This window comes from Lates calcarifer, linkage group LG12 (genome assembly GCF_001640805.2).
Source record: "Lates calcarifer isolate ASB-BC8 linkage group LG12, TLL_Latcal_v3, whole genome shotgun sequence".
Taxonomy (NCBI): Eukaryota; Metazoa; Chordata; class Actinopteri; family Centropomidae; genus Lates; species Lates calcarifer.
In genome coordinates this window covers 25,625,935-25,644,867 of record NC_066844.1, presented here as the reverse complement: position 1 = coordinate 25,644,867, position 18,933 = coordinate 25,625,935, and the positions used below count along the sequence as shown (strand labels likewise).

The following is an 18,933-nucleotide window of genomic DNA, read 5'->3' as shown; positions in this document are numbered from 1 at the left end:
GTGTGCGTGGGTGTGTGTATATGTGAATATGTGTGCAGCGGTGTGTATTGCATGAAGGACCTCGTCTTGAGGAATGTGCTCTTCCACTGTATATTGAGCCGATCGTAAGATTGATGGCAGGTAGATTTACTGTTGCTTTGGACATGGATCATTATTTACTCGGCTCACCTGCTTTATTTGATATAAAAACCACTGGTAAAAGCACAGACATGCAGCGACTCTGTAAAGCACCTGGAGAAATGCGTAAGCACAGCATCACAACAGCAGACAGAGGAGGGAGTCCCGTTTGAAGGGACTAATGAAAATTCTCCTCAGCCAGCCAGTGTTAGAGCTGTTTAGTATGCATAGAAATCTCTCTGGACAGTTTAGCCCCCCTCCCTCACTCTCCCTCCCCCACACAAGCCTCCCCCCTCCCTCCCCTCCACCCTCCCTTGTCATTCTCCCATCCTGTCAGCCAATCAGCCGTAGCCTTATTAAGGAGCAGGTCTCTGGGGCAACACGGTAGAGGTTTTGGCCACGTGGGATGTGCTGTGGCGTCTGCAGCTGGGTATGAGTGGAATGAGAAAGCAAAAACCAAACTCCATACGTCTTTCCTATGTATTTATTTTCTGTTTAGTAATTGGAAAACACAGTAAATATTTTCCTTCTGCAGTAATTTCTACTTGTACATCTACTAAACTGAACTCCTGCTAAACTACTGCAAGTGAGTTTGCTTGTATAAAAATACAGTATTTTTCCTTCAGAGACTTGAAGAAGAAATAAATAAAACCATAGTTTGTGGTGATGTGAGCTCATTCAGCTACCACCAGCAGAACCTCTGAAATATGCACTTTGTATCACATAACTATTCAAATATTTACTTGCACATTTATTATTTAAATGCCTCAACTTATACTGTGTCCATATATTTCATTAAAGTAGGAAGTACAGAGGGCATATAAACATTAACCTCTTTAGTGGCCACATCAACAGTGTTGAAAATCCTCCTCCTCCCCTGATGCCAGGATCAACAGTCAGTATTCATGTAGTGTCACCTGTGTGACATCAGAGGTAACCTGTAACCCTATAGGCTGACAGTCACAGAGGATTGTGTTTCCTGGTCTTCTCATCCAATAGCACCACTTCTAGGTAAGCTGGTGGTTAATGCACAAGACACTACTGCACAAAGAGTTAATGAGATGAGTTCAGAGAATCAAAGAGATGAATAAAGAGTGAAGTAAGAGCACTGATGAACACTGAGTCAGAGACGGGATGCAGTGTCTGCTGCTCATCAACATGCCTGCAGTGTTTCAGCAACACTGCAATGAAACTGAGTTTGAACTAGCAATAAAATTATCATAACAGACATAAAATGATAATTTCGTATTCCCATTCTCATAAGCATTCTGATTAGATACGCAAACGTTACTGTTTATCAGCGGGCTAAACACTAACTCAGGATCATGGCCTGCAGACTTGCAATAAAGCTAAAATTAAAGTAATTAAACTTTTCAAGTAGAATTAGGAATATTGTAATTATTAACATGCTCTCTAACACTGGTAATCTGATTTGTTAAACCTCACATTTCACCAGTCCTGACACTGAAGGGAAAGTCCATTATACACTTTATTATCTTAACAAAAACCAATAAATAGTATGTCAGTATTTACTTCCTTTTTGTTATAGACTGAGTCATAATGATACAGTTTATTAAATGTTTGCCAGTGCATTTCTATGCAAACTTAATTCATGGTGACAATGTAAAACTACAGTCTAGTGGGTAAAATAATAATCATAAAAAATGTCTTAAAGAAGCAGCTCAAAATGTGTAGATTATTCGAAACACTACAATCTCAAATGAGCATGTGCTATTGATTATTTTCAGATATGTTGAATTTAATGGATTTACATGATGAACGTGTTGTGTATCGAGTGCAGTTTGAATAAACAAGCTGCTTCCATGTCATTTATTTAGTCATCATTTTCACTATTTAACAAGTCCCTGTGTTCTGGTTAAAATCCTGCCCAGGATGCCCCCCCCCCTTCCTCTCATCCCTGGTTAAAATTATTAATCGTTATAATTAATTATTTCATCTCTCGCTGGAACGTTCACTAAGTGGAAACTGAGTAATGTTATCTGTTGCCTCTATTTGCATTAGAGATCCCAGGTGTCTCCATGTTTATGCTGTGTGGTTTCTCCACAGAACATATGTTACCTCAGAAATATGATCATGGTATAATTATCCTTCAAGGTATTCTGTATTGCTTGCTGTCATCATGTGCGGTGTGTGTAATGTGTGTGTGTGTATATGTCCCAGGGAGCTGTGTTTGATGGTAAGAGGCCCTGAGCACGGTTGACCTATTAGCCCTGCATGCTATAGCCTATACCAGCTCTTTCACATGATACTAACAGTTCATGAATGGTCGTACTCCATTATGCACCATAAATGCGTAATGGCTCTGTAAGTATAGAAATGCAACCAGTGAAGAGGTCGTGCCCTTGACCGCATGCATTTAGATGCACCCGGCGCTATGCTGCTGCAGCATTGTTGCTACAGTACATGAAGCTTTACAGTCCAAACTCCAACAACCACTAACGTTTGAGAGCCTGTTTATTTATTCATCTGATGAAGAATCTTAGTAGTTAAATATATGAAAGACGTAGGCCTGCTAAATGAGCTTTTACATACACCACACGTTGTGTATGTTGTAGCTTTTAAGAAAATAACACAGCACATATAATGCTGTAGCCATGGTCTGAAGAAACATAGCTCCATCGTTAACTCTAAACCTTTCAGGAGCTAAAAGAAGCTTCCTTTCTTTAGGCATCATTATTTTTTATCTCCTAAACCCACAGAGGAGGAAGGTAATTTGCAGATAAAACATATAAACCAGGACTCCTGTTTTCCAATCGATATTCCGTAGAATACCGTGACACATAATTATGATGATGATTAAACGCGCCCTGGATTCTCTGGTTCTTACCCTCAAGTTTCCTCAAGTATACCGGCACCCAGGATGTAGTTACCTCTTTGTTGCCTTGTAGGTGACTGCGGGGTGAAGGAGCTAGCATTTCCCCCAAGGCAGCCAGCGGGCGAAGGGCATGAGTCATTCAGTGGGCTAGATGGGATGTCAGGCCACAGCTTAGTTTCCGAGAAGGGATGCTGCTCGGGGTATGACCTGTTTCTTGAGAGAGAAAGGAAAAGACAGTTGGTGGGTGCTCACAGTACAACTATTTTCTCAAGAGATCAGTGGAGAGCTGCGGCACGTCGGCAGGTCCTCCTGGGCAGGGAGCGGGGAATTGTGAGAGTGCTCAGGGCAGAGCCATTCCTCGAGGGTCGGGAGGATGAAGAGGTGCTCAGGGCACTGATAGTCTTTGATGTTGTGGGATAGGGAGGGTATGAGGGTACTTAGCCAGACCTTGCAGGAGAGGAGAAATAAATATAGATTTGTGTGGAAACCACATTATATACAAGGAGTCTGTCCACGCCACAGAATTACAGAGGTGAGAATTTCAGGCAGCTTGGATGGAATAACATTTTAGAGGAAATGCAGCAGTGAGTGGTGTTAAAATTTGCATCTGCATCAGATTATTATTATTTTTTGTCTTAGTTGTGGGAATTTTAACTGTATACAGTTGAACCCCAACCATCACTCCTAAAAGACAGGTCCACTGTCTGCAGAGCTGTACGTCTCTATGACTTGACACACCAAAGTGATGGGATGAAGTGTTATCTCATGCGTGCCGAGGGGAGATACTGCTAAATACTAATTAATACAGCAGAAACAGGAACTGAATCCAAGAGTAAAATTCAGCAGTTTTTTTCTTTTTAATAACTTATATTATACCCAGCCTGGGAATAAGCCATTTTATTTCCAACCAAGCAAGTTCCTTCAATTTCATATCCTCACCCTCACCTCTTTTCCTCTAATATATTTTATTTGCCTCTACAATATCACCACGCCTCATTTCAGTCTCCTTACTACCACCTCCTCCCCTCCACCCACAAGTTTGAAGACCAGATGTGTACTGATATCATAACCACACCAAAACCATATGTAAAATGTAATGATCTCTAACCTAACATAAACATTTCTATCTTACATCTAATCTAAAGATATTAACACCTTCACCTCAAGCCTCAATCTCTTCTACATCATAGAGTTATGAAGATAATAAAAAAAGAGACTAAAGTCCATGTTAAGAGTTAAAGTAGATGAGTTTCCAGCCTCTATGCTAAGCTAACTGGCTGCAGCCACATGTTTACTACACCTTCTCATCCAACTATTGGCAAGAAGGCAAATACCTGAATTTGTTGTTTAACTATTCCTTTAAAAAAACTTTAAAATGGAAAATAGTTTAGGTGCCGTCTTCTCTCTTCAATCTTCTCACTTCCTACCTTCCTCTCTCCCTCCAGACCTCCTCCTCATCAACCCTTCCACCTGCCCTTCCTCTCTCTTTCTTTCTCCCTCCCATTATTCTCTCTCACCACACCTTACCTCTCCTCCTTTCCTTCTCTCTCCTCTGCTCCCATTTCTATTTCGGTGTGCTGGTCGGTCGCTGGTATCCCAGTGGGCCTGTGTGCAGCGTAGCCTAAATAGACCTGCTCTACATCCATAACCTTCATCATCTCTCTCCTGCTCTCACTTCTTCAACTTGGAGTTAGTAACAATGTAAACCTGCTGGAAAAGTAGCACGCCGTCTCTAAAGCTCTGTATATAAAAACGTGTGTTTGCACTTCAGTTATTGGTCTTTAGTTTGATATTAATTAATTTTTCTTTTCAACAAAGTCACCGAGTGTTGAGCTGCTTCACTTTTTGTAACACAGAGCATTGTAGGTTTTGACAAGTAGAAAAATTGGCGTGCAGAAATGCAGGTGTGTATCAGTAGATTGAGGACGGTTGTGTTTCTAGCAGATCCCTGATGGGAATCCTCCTGCATTGCTCGTTGTGGCGACAGTGGTGGATGGTGGCCAGATGATACATCATACATCGTGCCTGTGTTTCTCATGGGAGGAAGGTTGTTACTGGTTCTTGTGTAAACAGTCCACTTACTGTGGCGAACACTTGACTTGTTCATCAGAATGTGATTCAATACCACACACACACACACACACACACACACACACAGTGTACAGTTGTCCATCCAGCATCATACGTAGCCCTGTAGTTTCCCTCTGTAATATAAAGACAGTGCTGTGCTACTATTACTCGTTTTATTCCTCCTACATATTGCTATCTTCTGTTCCCATGACGAGGCCTTTATGACTTCTATACATAACTCAGGAAACTGTTCTCCCCACTCATCTGTCATCCGCTTCCTCTCACCTCCTCTCCATCCTCTCCTTCTCCTTCTTTCCTCTCTGTGACTGCAGAGTTTTGGTTGCAACACTCCCTCCGCTCTCCCGTTTCGTCTCCTCGCTTTTCTCATTTTCCTTCATTCACACCCATCCTCTCTCTCCCCTGCCCACCCCCCACCCCCTTTTTTTCCTTCTAATCTTTTTTTATCCCTCCCTTGAAATAAAGTCCACAGTTCAGTCTGTGTGCCTCTACATTTCATCACATTCTCCTCTTCTATTCTTAACCCTTCTCCTCCTCTCCTCTCGTCCGCTTGCCTCTCATCCCACCTCTCCTCCTTGCTGTCTTTCTTTTCCGCCCTCCCTCCATCCCTCTCTTCCCTGATGATCATACTAATCGCGTCCTCCAGTCGCAGCACCACGAGCGCGTTCCCCTCTGACGCAGTCTATTTAATCTCTGTCCCACAAGGGATCTCTCACATGGAGCCGCCGTCTCTTTAATAAGGACAATTTCTCCTGCGCTGCAACTCCTCTCCTCCTCCTCCATTCCTCCTCCTCTCCTCCCTGCCCTCCCTTTTCCTCCCCCTCCCCTAGTGACTCTGTAAAAGAGGTAGAAAGAGAGCGAGAGAATGAAATAGGAGGCAGTGAAGAAGGGAGAGAGAGATGGCTCTCAGAGGACAGATTATAAATGATACACAGCCATTTTGCTCTGTGAGGGAGCAAAACCACATCGTGGGCAGACACACACACACAAATACACACCACTACTCACACAGGTGTTCCTCTGCAAGTGTAGTAGCAGTGACCTTGGCGCAGGCAGAGGCAGTACTGTGGCTCGGTGGTCAGTCACTCTGCATTAGCACTCTATATGCAATATTAAGAAGATTTACAAGGGAAAGGAATGTGCAGCAGTCTGAAGGAGCGGTTCAGTTAATACTGCTGTGTCTTAAAAAAGCCAGATTTTATTCTTTGTAGATCAATAATAAGTGCTAATAAAATGAAAAGGACTTACATTTAGGGTTTCCACGACACACACTCAAATGAAAAGAGGAATTTCTAATTCATACACACTCTCTGAGAAAGGACATTTTATCTTTGCAGCTTTCTACAGGTTTAAACTACAGCAAAGATGACAAAGCATCTGATCTTGTGTTAATGTGTTTTCACCTTGATATTCGGTAAAAATGTTACTTACAGTAAATACTGGTTAAAAAGCTTTTCAGATTTCATCTTTTATTAATCATGAAGGACCCATCCGCCAGACTGTCATCCTGAAAACTGCCCAAAGACATCAAGACCAATCATCTTTTCAAGGGCAATTTACTGTAATATACAGAATCTGGGCGCTTGATAACTTACTGTAAACTGAAAAGCCCTCCACCCTTCATCAATGACTTTCCAACAATTTATTATCATAACTGCAGATTCGATGCCTCGACATAAAACAAGAAGCTTTGAAAGCTTTTCCAATCTGGCAACATAAACAATGATTTTGGTCGTGCAATTTCCTGCTCATCCATTAAGCATTAATAAAAAATATTGATCATCAAGATCGCTGTTAGTAGCAGCCTATAAAACCTCTGTACGCCTTATGGCGAAGCACAGTATGCCCTGTTGCAAAGTGGTGCCAATTTTTTAATTCTGCGTAATGCAAAAGGATGAGCAGGTTTAGGGAAAAAATCATAATGGCTTGTGGTCATTTCCACTGGGACGTGTTGTGAAGTGCCATCACTTCTCAAATGCTTAGGCTTTCATATCAGGGTTTGATTACTGTCTCTGGAGGAGTACACTGTGGGCCCGATTCCCAGACTGAGATTAAACAAGGTCTTTGACTAAAACAAAATTTATATTAGTTAGCTGTCCAATGAAATTCAACCTTAGTCTAGAACCGAGCCTAATCATTGTTCAAGGAACTGACCTTGAATGTGCAAATTATCAGGAAACTCTGCCTCTTTTCATCAATAGTGCAGCCCGTCAGCTGAAAAGCCAGTAGACCCTGTTTGTTTCCCTCATCACAAATATACTGGTTACAATGGAAGGATGAACTAGAGAAGGTTTTTTATGTGTGAAACAGTTTGCGTCGAAAAAAGGCTGCAGTTATATCAGGAGGATGTGAAAACAAACAGTGAAAACTTTCTCCTATTAAATCTCTGCTTGTCAGAGGGATTGTCACACAGACATATATGGACACACACACACACACACACACATGCGCGCGCGCGCAGATGCTGGACATGGCCGGCAGTGAAGTCAGCCGTCCCAAGAGATGCCTGACTGAATTAAGAGGACAGATGCCAAAAACCAGACTCTGCTGGCCTGTTCCCATGGAGCCTGGCGCTGACTCACAACAGTATACAGTACAACTGCCTGTGTGAGTGTATGCTATATTATACAGATTGGTATACAGTAGACATGACTAAGAATGTAAAAAAAACGTGGTAGATTCCAGACAGGACAACACATTTCCTTGAGAAACTACGTATTGTGGTCATAGACGAGAGGGCTTTTCTGGCTGGGGCAGTTTTTGTGTGAGTCCCTCTTCTTGTTTTTTATAATTTAAACTATACACTCCTGATTGATGGTGTTTGTTGTGACAGGTGAGAGGGGGGTAGAGTTTTGCTCAAGGGCACTTGAAGGAAAGGACAGGTAGCCATTGAACCCCTGGCCCCCTCCAACTTTCAGAAAGTGTCACCAGCTGACATCTCCAAGTGCCTCTCTGTCCCAGGTTGCTGTCACACACTTCTCGTCCTCCCAAATGTCCTGAATCTGAACTGGCTGCTGGAGGCCAGCAGTGTGGATAGCGAGCTGACAGGCATGGCGATGCTTTTAGCTGGATATGCAGAGTCCCGGGCTATAACCGGCTTGTTTCCCTCCATGTCAGCTCTTTTCCTGAGTTGACCTCTCTCCTCTCTCTTCTCCTGCTGTGGGGCAGAACGAGGGTGGTACCGCTGCTGCCAACACAGACAGACAGCATTTCCATCTCAAGGGCACACAAACAGATACAGTCCTGGACCAGATCCAGCTCTGCCTTGCTCAAGGGCACAGAGAGCGGCAATCTTTCAAATTTGAGTTTAGGCATGTTGTAGAGGAGAACAATCCATAACATCCGAGCAGCAGCAGAAAGGAGTAACAGAAACGTGGATACTGTCTTGCGCTGCCTTTAGAATTTTAGCTTGAAGTTTATCCTTCCATGCCTTGCCCATTGGCATACGGGAAGCAGAAACTAAGCCTGTTTAGTCTTGCTCAGGGGAATAGGGATACTGCTACAGAGATAGTCACACTTACCCAAGGGCACAGATCAAAGCACCAAAACTCAGACACTGCCTAATATGCAAACACATCATTTCAGCTCCTACAGTGCACTAATCTGCCCCTTCTCTTGTGACAGGGTTACTCAGCGATTGCAGTTTTATCCAGTGTACAGTAGAAATACAGTACAGCAGGTTAGGCTGACCGTCAGAGGTTAAAGACGTGTTCAGGTCCTTCACAAACCCTACAATTCTGAACGCAAACACACAGGAATGTGTTGGAGCAGATATTTTCAATATGTCAGACTATTATTGTAGAAGTACTGAAACAATTAAAAGATTAGGAAATGGACAAAAAAATTAATTGTTGATAATTGTGTTGATTGAAGAATTATTCAAGTTGTTTATCAAAGGAAACTTCTAAAATGTTTGTTGGTTCCAGCTCCTCAAATGTGATTTGACTTTTCTCTGTTTTATATCATCAGAAATTTCAGTTTTGAACCCTTGGCCTAAAAAGAAAGACAAAACAAAACAAAAAGCATCACGTGAAACTCCGGTAACTTGTGATGGGCATTTTTCTCTTTTAAAAAATAAATAAATAAAGATACACAACAGTTGCAGCCTTTTTCTGTTGTGATACATTCTGTCTTCTAGTCTAAAACAAATATTCCTCTGTCACAGTCAGTGCTGCTGCTGCTGTAGTGTTTTTTTGCGGTACATAAAATTTAACCTTGCCAACTTGACCTGCCTTAAATTAGTGGAATATGGAAAAATCTATTGTGTTGAACACAGTACGTGTGAGTGTAAGTACGTGTGTTTCATGTCAGGGATATTAAAGAAGATGCAGCCATCCATTTGTGCACCAGATGGAACTTTTTGGATGGGATTTCATGCGCTCAGTCACATCACAGTTCAATCAAAATGTTACTGTGAAGCACAAACAGAGATCAATACTCTGTCAACGCTGCACTGTAATTTCCACACAGTGTAAACTCTCGTTACATTATCATGAGTGTGTTGAATTATTAAAAAAATATTATATGCTTTAATCTGTTAAAGTATGTCTTGATGTTGATGTTAAAATATGTTCATGAATTATTATTATAATTATCCAGATATATTTAATTCAGTTGGCATTTGTGTGTTTTTCCTGCAGCTCCAAGCAGTCAGATAATAAGGGGCACATTAGAGTATGTAGATTTCCCTTACCTGTCATGACTATTTCATGACTCTCTCTGGTAGTTTGAATTTTAATAGCTGTCCCTATTGTGTCCGGAGCTTATCTGAGCCCCTGGGTGAAACCAGAGACTGACACCCAGATGGGAGACAGCAGATAGACCACTGTCACTCTCCCTTTCAGCCTCTTGGCCCTGGACGCTCTCCCTTTTCACTCCCAACGGGGGGAAGGGTTGCTGAGGTGTGTGAGTGTGCAAGCATTGTGTTTGTGTGTAATTGGAAATGTTGGGAGTGTGTGTGTGTGTGTGTGTGTGTGTGTGTGTGTGTGTGTGTGTGTGTGTGGGCATGAGGGAAAATACAACAGCTCCTAATCGGCGTGGTTGGCTTAAACCTCAGAATTACAGAGTCAGGAAAAATTTAAGTAGCATTCTTCAAATCTTGATTTTCCAGTGTAATACAATAGAGAACCTTTACTGTCTTCTTAGTAAACTGGGAATTATTTAAAATTAACAAATGATTCAGAAGCTTTCATGCTATTAAACTTGTCATATTTGTGTAGTCGCACATGCAACTGCTCGATGTAACTGCACTGACAACATGGTCTCACATGAGAGGAGTCATAACAGGTGTGTTTCTTCCATCTATGAGTGAAAATGACAGACAGGCAGATGAAAACAGGAGGGGTGGGGCTGTTAAAGCTAAAGCCACAGTGTCCATAAGGTAGAATCCACAGATGGATAGGAGGAGATACAGGGATTGACTGAAGTCATGTTTACTTGACAATTAGTTGAATAACATGGATGGATAGATGAATGAAAGTCAAACTAATGATGGATGGAAGGATGGAGGAATGCATAGGTAGATTGATTGATTGAATGGTTGAACAGTCTGGAATTACAGGCTGAAGTTACTGACCCCATTACACTTTGCCCTTATCACTAAGCAGTTGTGTCTAAACACGCTCACACACTCTCACTATCTCTTTCTTTCCCACACACACACACCTACACACTCACACACACACAGAGGCTGTAAACAGATGTCTCATTAACGTTGTGTCCACATCTAGGGCAGTCGGGCCAGCTAACATTACAGTGTTTGAGGCTCAGATGGTGGAACAGACACTAAATGACTAATAAAGACTCATATTTTTTTCCATTGTTTTTCACTTTTGACCACTGGTAGTAGGTTGAATAAACACGTCTGATCCCACACATGCATGCAGGTATACCAGGTGAAGATGAGAATCACAATATTTGTTCTCTGAATATTTTGAGGAACGCTTTTTTTTCTCATAAGAAATTTACAGTTCAGGCAGTTTTTTCTCCTTTATCTCTCACACATTAGATTTATTTACACTGATCTTCTGTCATTTGTTGACACAGTATAAGGAGAAATTAGGAGCACTTGGTTTGATGCGGTGGATCCTCCCACCGATGCAAATACAGCAGAGTCGTTACCACATGAGAACGAGATCACACAGAGGCGTAATCTTAATACGATTAATCGTGCAGCCCTAATGCACACACTCGGTATATTTCCTTTTATGTAGATCACACGCACCTCGGACAGCACAGACGCACAGATCCGTGATATAAACTGGACCTCACCCATGCACAGAATTTTTTACACAATAATAGCTATTTGAAGAATTTTGAAAAGGACCATATGCACCGAAACCTTCATCCCTCATGAGTCACTGTCAGCTTGTTTCAGTTTTTTCCCCTCTGTGCTGCTCTTGATGTGCTACTTGCCAGGCCTCCAAAAAAGATTTTGTAAGAGGTGTAAATTAAACCTTTGGGTATTCAAATTCTGTGATATGAGCAGCATACACCAACCACAGCTATTGGTTTTTTGTTGTTGTTGTTTTGTAATAGAGAGTAGAGGCCTGTTTTTCTTGCATAACATTACATAATCAGCTTTTTCTTCACAACATTTTAAAATAAAAAAGCAAAAAAAAAAAAAAAAAACAGGAGGTATCGTCATAGAAACAAAAGAGCCTGTGTACTTTGGGTCAGAGCATTAATAGCTTTAAAATGAATGTGAGGTGCATTATTCAGTCTTTCAGACCTGAAGGTTTTGTTCCATCTTCATTCAGTTGTCACTATACGAGTCTCCTCCCTAGAATTTGTGTCGATATATTCTGCAGAATAGGATTGCTAAGTAATTATCAGTTATCCTGTGGAGTGAGTGGTGTGTGCATGTATGTGTTTGTTTGTGTGTGTGTGTATATATATATATATATGTGTGTGTGTGAGAGAGAGAGAGAGAGAGCTGTGAGCTGTGTTCTCTCACTCCACTCTGCCATCTCTCGCATGAGTCAGACTCATAGAGCACAGTGCCTGACAGCAAAACTCACCCACTTGTACAGCTGCCCCCACAGACTCACACACACACTCGCTTGCACTCGCTCGCACACAATTGCATATTTTATTTTCGGTATTTCAACATACATTTTAATTTGGGTTGTTGTGTTAAAAACTGCTCTGGCGTTTGGGTCTTTTTATAGAAGACGCAAATTATGTTGCAGTCATGTTCAGATGCAGCGGCTTCTTTGTCTTAATAATGAAAGAACTAAAACTCTAAAAGGTTTTTTTCTTTAGTGGTCAGCAGTGTTGTCAAAATCAAACATAATTCAGCTCTGGTGAATGTGCACCACCTTTTTAAAGAAGTCTTAAAGCAACAGTGCCACATTTCAGGAAGGAACAGTGGAAAGTGCTCGCCTGGCTTTGTCCACATGCAACAAAATTCACCTACAATCGCCTCTAAACCTCTCTAATTACACACTATGTCTCATATAGTAAATACAATTTGCCAGGGATTATGTGCTGGATAATTTGTTGGCGTCGTCCCGCCCCCCCTCCATAGCTGTATGGATTAAACAAACGAGATATAATGTCTTAATTACTGATGAATTAGTGTCTTCATGCTAAGCTAAGCTAAACACATGCACACATGCTCCGCACAGGCGTGAGTGTTTTCTCTTAAAGAGAGTATTTCTCAAAATGTCAGACTGTTCCTTGAAGTATTTTTCCTGTAAAAGCAGTAATCATTAGAGTTAGTTTCTCTCGTATCAGACCGATCTATCATTTTGTCCACACGAGCAGAAACACACCATAATAGGTTGTGGTGTGGTGTGATAAGAGCAACGCTCATATGAAAACAGACACACACATACATACAGTACACTCATGATGGGAAAGACATGGTGTCACAAATTGCTCAGTGTCACTTTCCAGTCCATTACCTTCTAGATGGGGCTGTCCACAGGGGAATGAATGATAGATCCGTGTGTGTGTGTTTGTGTATCCATGTTCATGTGACCCCCCTGACTCCACATGAAATGAGAGAATGTATTTTCTCAGCTGTTTGTTTACATACAGTACGGTGTCTGCTCACACGCCCAGCCCGTGAGAATGTGACTGCTCAGTGGTCTGGACATTGAAGTGTAACATTGCATGTGTGTTGCCACACTGAAGACACGTCACATCATCGCGTCCTCGCAGATGGAGCTCGCCTCCTGCCGTGCCTTCTCTTTGACAGGGCGTGGAGCGTACTGCAAATCAGTGCACGCAAAAGCCACATTGTGAGCTGAGCAATGAGACCACCAGACAAGACAGAACTGAAAAACAGAACAGTTCCTCAGACCCTCCCTGAACAGGGAACAGTGGTTGAGACAGGCCTTTTCCTGCTGTTTTAAATGCCTCACCAACATCAGTCTCCTGATGTTTCCCCAAAAACATCCAGCCCTGCTTTGTTTAAATGAGAACACAGAGCTTCCTGTCTATAATTGGGTCTTCATTTAACAGTGGGTGGACCTGCTGTGCTGCTGGGTGTGCCCCCCCTCCACATCAACATTCAGCTGAATTCAGTTATATCCCCCACTTTAGTCCTCAGTTAAAGACGCTGTTTACATGTAGATGAAATATCAAGTGTCTTTAATCTTTAAAATTCTGGTCCAGTGATAAAGATTCAGGTGGTTATGCTCTCCAGCTTGCTTTAAATACATTTTACAAGATTACGCATCCTGTAAGTTTGCTTTTTACCGACTTATCTCGCTCTCTCAGGTGGGATTAATCCACTTATATAATTTTTTGTAATGTTCTCTACAGTAACAATTTTGCTTATTATGCTTTGGTCCTAAGCCCTGAGAGTACATACATATATAGTGTGGAAAATGTATCACCCTGGAAACAGCTTTAAGTAAATATATGATAAACGTCATTAAACCATGAACCATTTGCAGCACTGTTTGTACACATATATTCCAATGAGACTTAATTTCAGTTGAGCATTTTTTAAAGAAGAGGATTGTGTCTCTGTTTTCAGTAGCTATCATCTTACATACAGTGCAGGAAGATACAGACACACAGCTAAAACAAGGACGACAGGTAAAAGCATCCTCACCTGCACTACAAAAGCTCACCACCTTCTTCCCTCTCTTCTGTTTATCTGAATCTCTCCACCTTCCTCTCCACCCGGCTCCCTCCTCCTATCCATGTCATTTACTGACGCGTCATATTCTACATTCTTCTTTAACGTCGTCCTTAGGAACATCTGCCCTTTCTACTCTGTTCTGCCTTTGTATGCACAGTAACAAACCTCTCCTCCTCTATGGCATAAAATGGTGTCATTATTATAGAGGTCATTCTCAAGGACACTGTGACACATTTCTCCATCACTCCATCTTCTAATAAGAGCGTGATAATTATCCACCTTTTAGCCGCTGATGGGTTATTATTCATAGAGTTACTCCACATCCAGCCTACTCTCATTCTCCGTTTCGGTCCCCGTCTCTCTCACTCTTTTTTTTTTTTTCTCTCGCTCTCTTGTGCTGTGTGAGTCACACTTCAACCCTCTCTTGTCTTCTCTCTTCACCCCCCCCCCCCCTCCCCCCTCCTTTTTAAAATGGTGAAAGCTGAGAATACATGTTGAAGCTATTGATTCGCCGCGGAAAAAAAAGCGTCAATATTTTGCGTCGTTATTATGATGATGATGATGATGATGATGATGATGATGATCGTACAACCCTGTTGCCATGGTGACTTGTTTTGGACACACAGCTTGCAGTATTGTGGGGGGGGGGGGGGTTTGATATAGACAGGCAGGAAAACAGAAAAACGAAGAGAGGGGGGTTAAAAAGTATCTACAAGACACATAAGACGTGATGTGACTTAATCCAGTCCATCGTGCAAAGGTTTATTTTATTTTATTTCATTAAATAAATGCAGTTTCTACTATGATGTAGCCATTTCACAAGGACATTTAGAGGTCATCACATGTTCTCATTCTTTACTGTCTTTTAATTGTTGCAACATACCTGTACACACACACACACACACATGCATGTAAGGTCTTGGACACAAGACATGCACGCATGCAGTACACACACATACACACACACACACACACAGACACACTTACTTACATATTCACACATCCTCCAAGGTTCAGAGTCGCGGGTATTTCCACTGAACGAGTGGGATGCATAGTGTTTCCATGGAGATCTATTTTTAGCCACTGACAAAAAAAGGGCCAACTGTTAAAATATGCCATCATGTTCCCTCTGACTGAAAAAAACCCCATTTCCTCTCATGCAGAAAGGATAAAGTTTTTTTTTTCCCCCTCCATGTCCCTGTCTTGTCTGTTTGGAAACCGGATGTTAGGCAGGTTCCATTTGTCAAAGCAGATTTGAATCACAGATCCTGCTGCGTTTGACAGATCAGCACATTACCAGCCATAAATTATAAAGTGAGAATGGTGAAGATGAGGGTCAGAGGAAGTCAAAGTGTGATCTTAATCGAGTTTTGATTATCAGTAGTTTTCACTGTGAACTTTCGCTGCCTTTCTCATCGTGATATTGACTAAACATATGATAACATATTAATGGTAAAAACAGCTGATCATTACATTTTAATGGTGTAGTATCTCATTATAATTACATTAGTGTTGTCACTGTGCCCCAACTTCATGCTCAGGTTTCTTAGATGATCTAAACAGGCTCCTTCAGAGCCAGTTTGTTTGTTAAATTACAGAAGCAAAGGCAGCTTCTCTTCCTCTGAACCCAGAGAACCAAACAAGCCCATATTGATCATTTATGACACAGTCATTTTCATGATTAATACCATAAACATTAGTTAGGAATTGTAACAGTAGCCCTTTACAGCACACAATCAAGTATGGATAGTTTTTGGTTTCATTTAAAAAATGCCTAATTAGCAGCTTTTCACTGCAAAGAGAAACTGAAGATAAGGGAGAATGATTTTATGACACTGGAAAGTAACCAAATTCATAAATGTGATTAAAGGCAGGATGCATTGCTGGTACAGTAAATGGCTTTTCCCTTAATCTGCTGAGTCATCAGGATGCCCACAGTTTGTTTTAAGTCTATCAGTTGGAGATCTAAAAAAGGAAATGCAATCTAATGCTAATGCTAATGCACCATCTCCCTTCTCATTTCTCATTTCTCACAGGTGGACTCAAATTTCCTTTCCAAAAGGCATTTCACTGTCTGAACTTTCACAACACTTACAATGCTCTTTGATAACCTGTCATACCAGGAGGTTCATATCATTTCCCATCGACTGATCATGTATAGATCATACAGTATATCACCAGTATATCATTATCTGCGCAGGCCTCAGTGCTTGATGATGAATTCTAGCACAAAGACTCATTTTCAGTCAGCCTTAATCTGTTCTGAGATTGTTGTGACTCATCTGTGTATCGACAGAGTTTTTCTGCCCTCTCACTGCCTCCTCAAAATCCACTGCCAGAGCGGTTAGGTGGGCTGACAGTATTTAGCCTACAATATTTCAAAATCTGGCAAATGAATCTGTAGCTGTAAGCAGCGCTGCAATCAGCGATCCAGGAAGGAATGATAATGTAGCAGAGGATTTTCCAGGAAGCAATGAGTATTTAATGATTAGGGCGATTGATTGCACCATAGCTCACATCTCAAGGGCGTTAAAGGAGAACACAGTTAAAACATTTAACGAGGTTAAAAGTTATTCTCAGACAGCAGCACCTATTGCTTAGCAGAAACAGCTTCCGTTATGCAGAATGGTGCATTCTCCCGCTGCCTGTGGACAGATACAAGAAATATAGTAGGTGGATTAGCATATGTATTTGTTGTTTACCCTGTGGAAACAGTAGAAATATGAGTGGATGTTGTATTTAATATGCACCTGACCTAGCTTAAAAAAAATGGAAGGAGTTCTACACAAGCTGAGTGTGAATATGTGTGAATATGTTCATCTCTGCTTGTGTGTTTGTGTGTGTGTGTTTGTGTATCTAACCAACTGGAACTGGCCAAAGCCTGATGATATCAGCTCTAGTTTTACAGTGTGATAGTGCAAGCAACCGCAGGCATGCTTGGCCAGCCTTGTTACACACACACACACACACACACAAAGCACGTGCAGGCGGTCACGACTCACAGACCCATGCGCACACACACACACACAGACATGTTTGTGTGTGATGTGAGGCAGGGTGCAGTGAGGATCAATGGAAGAGCATGCCACTGTAGGTCCTCTCACAGAGACAATTAAAAGAGAATGGATAATGAGGCTATTTATAGACTGATCTATTTGTAACCAGGGCATTCTCCTACATAGGAGCTGGGGATTGTTCTCTTTTCAGCCTGCCCTCCTTCTGTCCTCTCCTTCCTCCCTCTCTGCAGCCACTTTTCCCGCAGACGTTAATAAGCCGGCTCACAGTCGTGCGCGTTCGCATGTGAAACGGTGTCATGCAGCAGTGATGTTATCAGGTGCAATCCAGGGCCGCACCTGGGAGACCCAGTGACGCACCATGCATGACATAATGCTGTGGTAATGTCTGTGGCTGTGAGGGAGAGAGAGCGAGACGGTGAATACACACTGTGCTTGTGTGTGTGTGTGTGTGTGTGTACTCAGCAAGATAATGGAGCTGCACTGAAAAGCAGCCAGATACAAACCAGAAATGTAGCTGGATAGAAATCTTTAATGAATAATTTTAACTGATACAGAGCACAGATTTGCATCGCATTAATAATCCCTCCGTAGCTTTGTTGAGGTGTGATGTAGATAGTTTCCAGTTCGCAGCAGGTACACCAGTGCACGTTTGTATCGTAGCAGTGACAAATGTGATTTATTATATGAACATTTATCATGTTTTGCTTTATGATATAAAGTACAGCAGTTCAGGCAAAGTGTGCTCAGTTTTAAGATCTGTTATATAAGAATGTAAGACTCTATATAATACACCGCATGCATAGAACACAGTGTTCTGTGATTCCAAATCGACCATGTTAATGAATCTAAATGGTTCACAAAAACCTACTCATTTGTGCTATTTGGATTATGAAGTTCAAATGATCTCTTGCCAAAGCGGTCCCTGTGATGTAATTGGCCCTTTTCGCCGTGTTATTTGAGCTTCTGTACAAGAATAATTTTCTGGACAATAGTCTAAAAGTAAATTGTGCCTCGAGCCAGTGTGAAGTTCTTCAGATAAAAGAGCAAAAGATATTTATGTACGGGTAGTTCATGGTGTATGAGGAGGTGGATGAGGTCAAAGCACGAGGCCCTCATCTCTTGAGCAGAATTATATAAGGAACGTAGAGCCGCGGCCCGCCATGACTCAAACTGGTAATTAGAGATGGTTTGTGTGTGTGTGTGTGTGTGTGTGAGAGAGAGAGAAGAGAGAGGGGAAGAAAGGCAGAAATAAAAGGGAAAGCAAGAAAAAAAAGATCGATCACAAATCTGGCTTTACATCTACGTTTTTCACAATAAAAGCTGTGGATTCTGTGTGGGGATATTTTTCCTTATTTTCCTCTTTGTTGCTGTAATGTTACCCATTAAAACTCACTGCAGTGCATCAGTAATACACACACTCATCTTCGCACAGTGATATACTAAGCTATCAATAAAACTCTAATTCTTTTTCCCAGTCTTCCTCTCCCAGGTCTCGCAGGTGCCCAGCCTGATCTGGACAAGAGAAGAGAAATATTTGGGAAAAACCTGATACCTCCAAAGAAGCCAAAAACTTTCCTGCAGCTGGTATGGGAGGCCCTGCAGGATGTCACGCTCATCATCCTGGAGATCGCTGCGCTGATCTCCCTGGGCCTTTCCTTCTACCACCCTCCCGGAGAGAGCGGCGGAGAGAGTGAGTGAAGCAGCTCCTGTGACGTCACTTCCAGTAAAAAATGTTCTCTCCGTCGCTTGTTTTCCGAGGTCGTCAGACAGACGCACAA

At 41.9% G+C, this 18,933-nt stretch overlaps 1 protein-coding gene across 14 annotated transcripts in view; it reads left to right on the top strand.

The window, feature by feature from the left end:
* Positions 1 to 18,933, top strand: part of atp2b2 (ATPase plasma membrane Ca2+ transporting 2) — a 108,526-nt gene that overhangs the window by 48,432 nt on the left and 41,161 nt on the right. For all 14 annotated transcript variants that reach the window (XM_051074490.1, XM_051074488.1, XM_051074489.1 and 11 more), the window contains one exon: positions 18,645 to 18,845. In XM_051074490.1, coding sequence (XP_050930447.1) covers positions 18,645 to 18,845 — 201 coding nt within the window. The remainder of the gene's footprint in view (positions 1 to 18,644; positions 18,846 to 18,933) is intronic.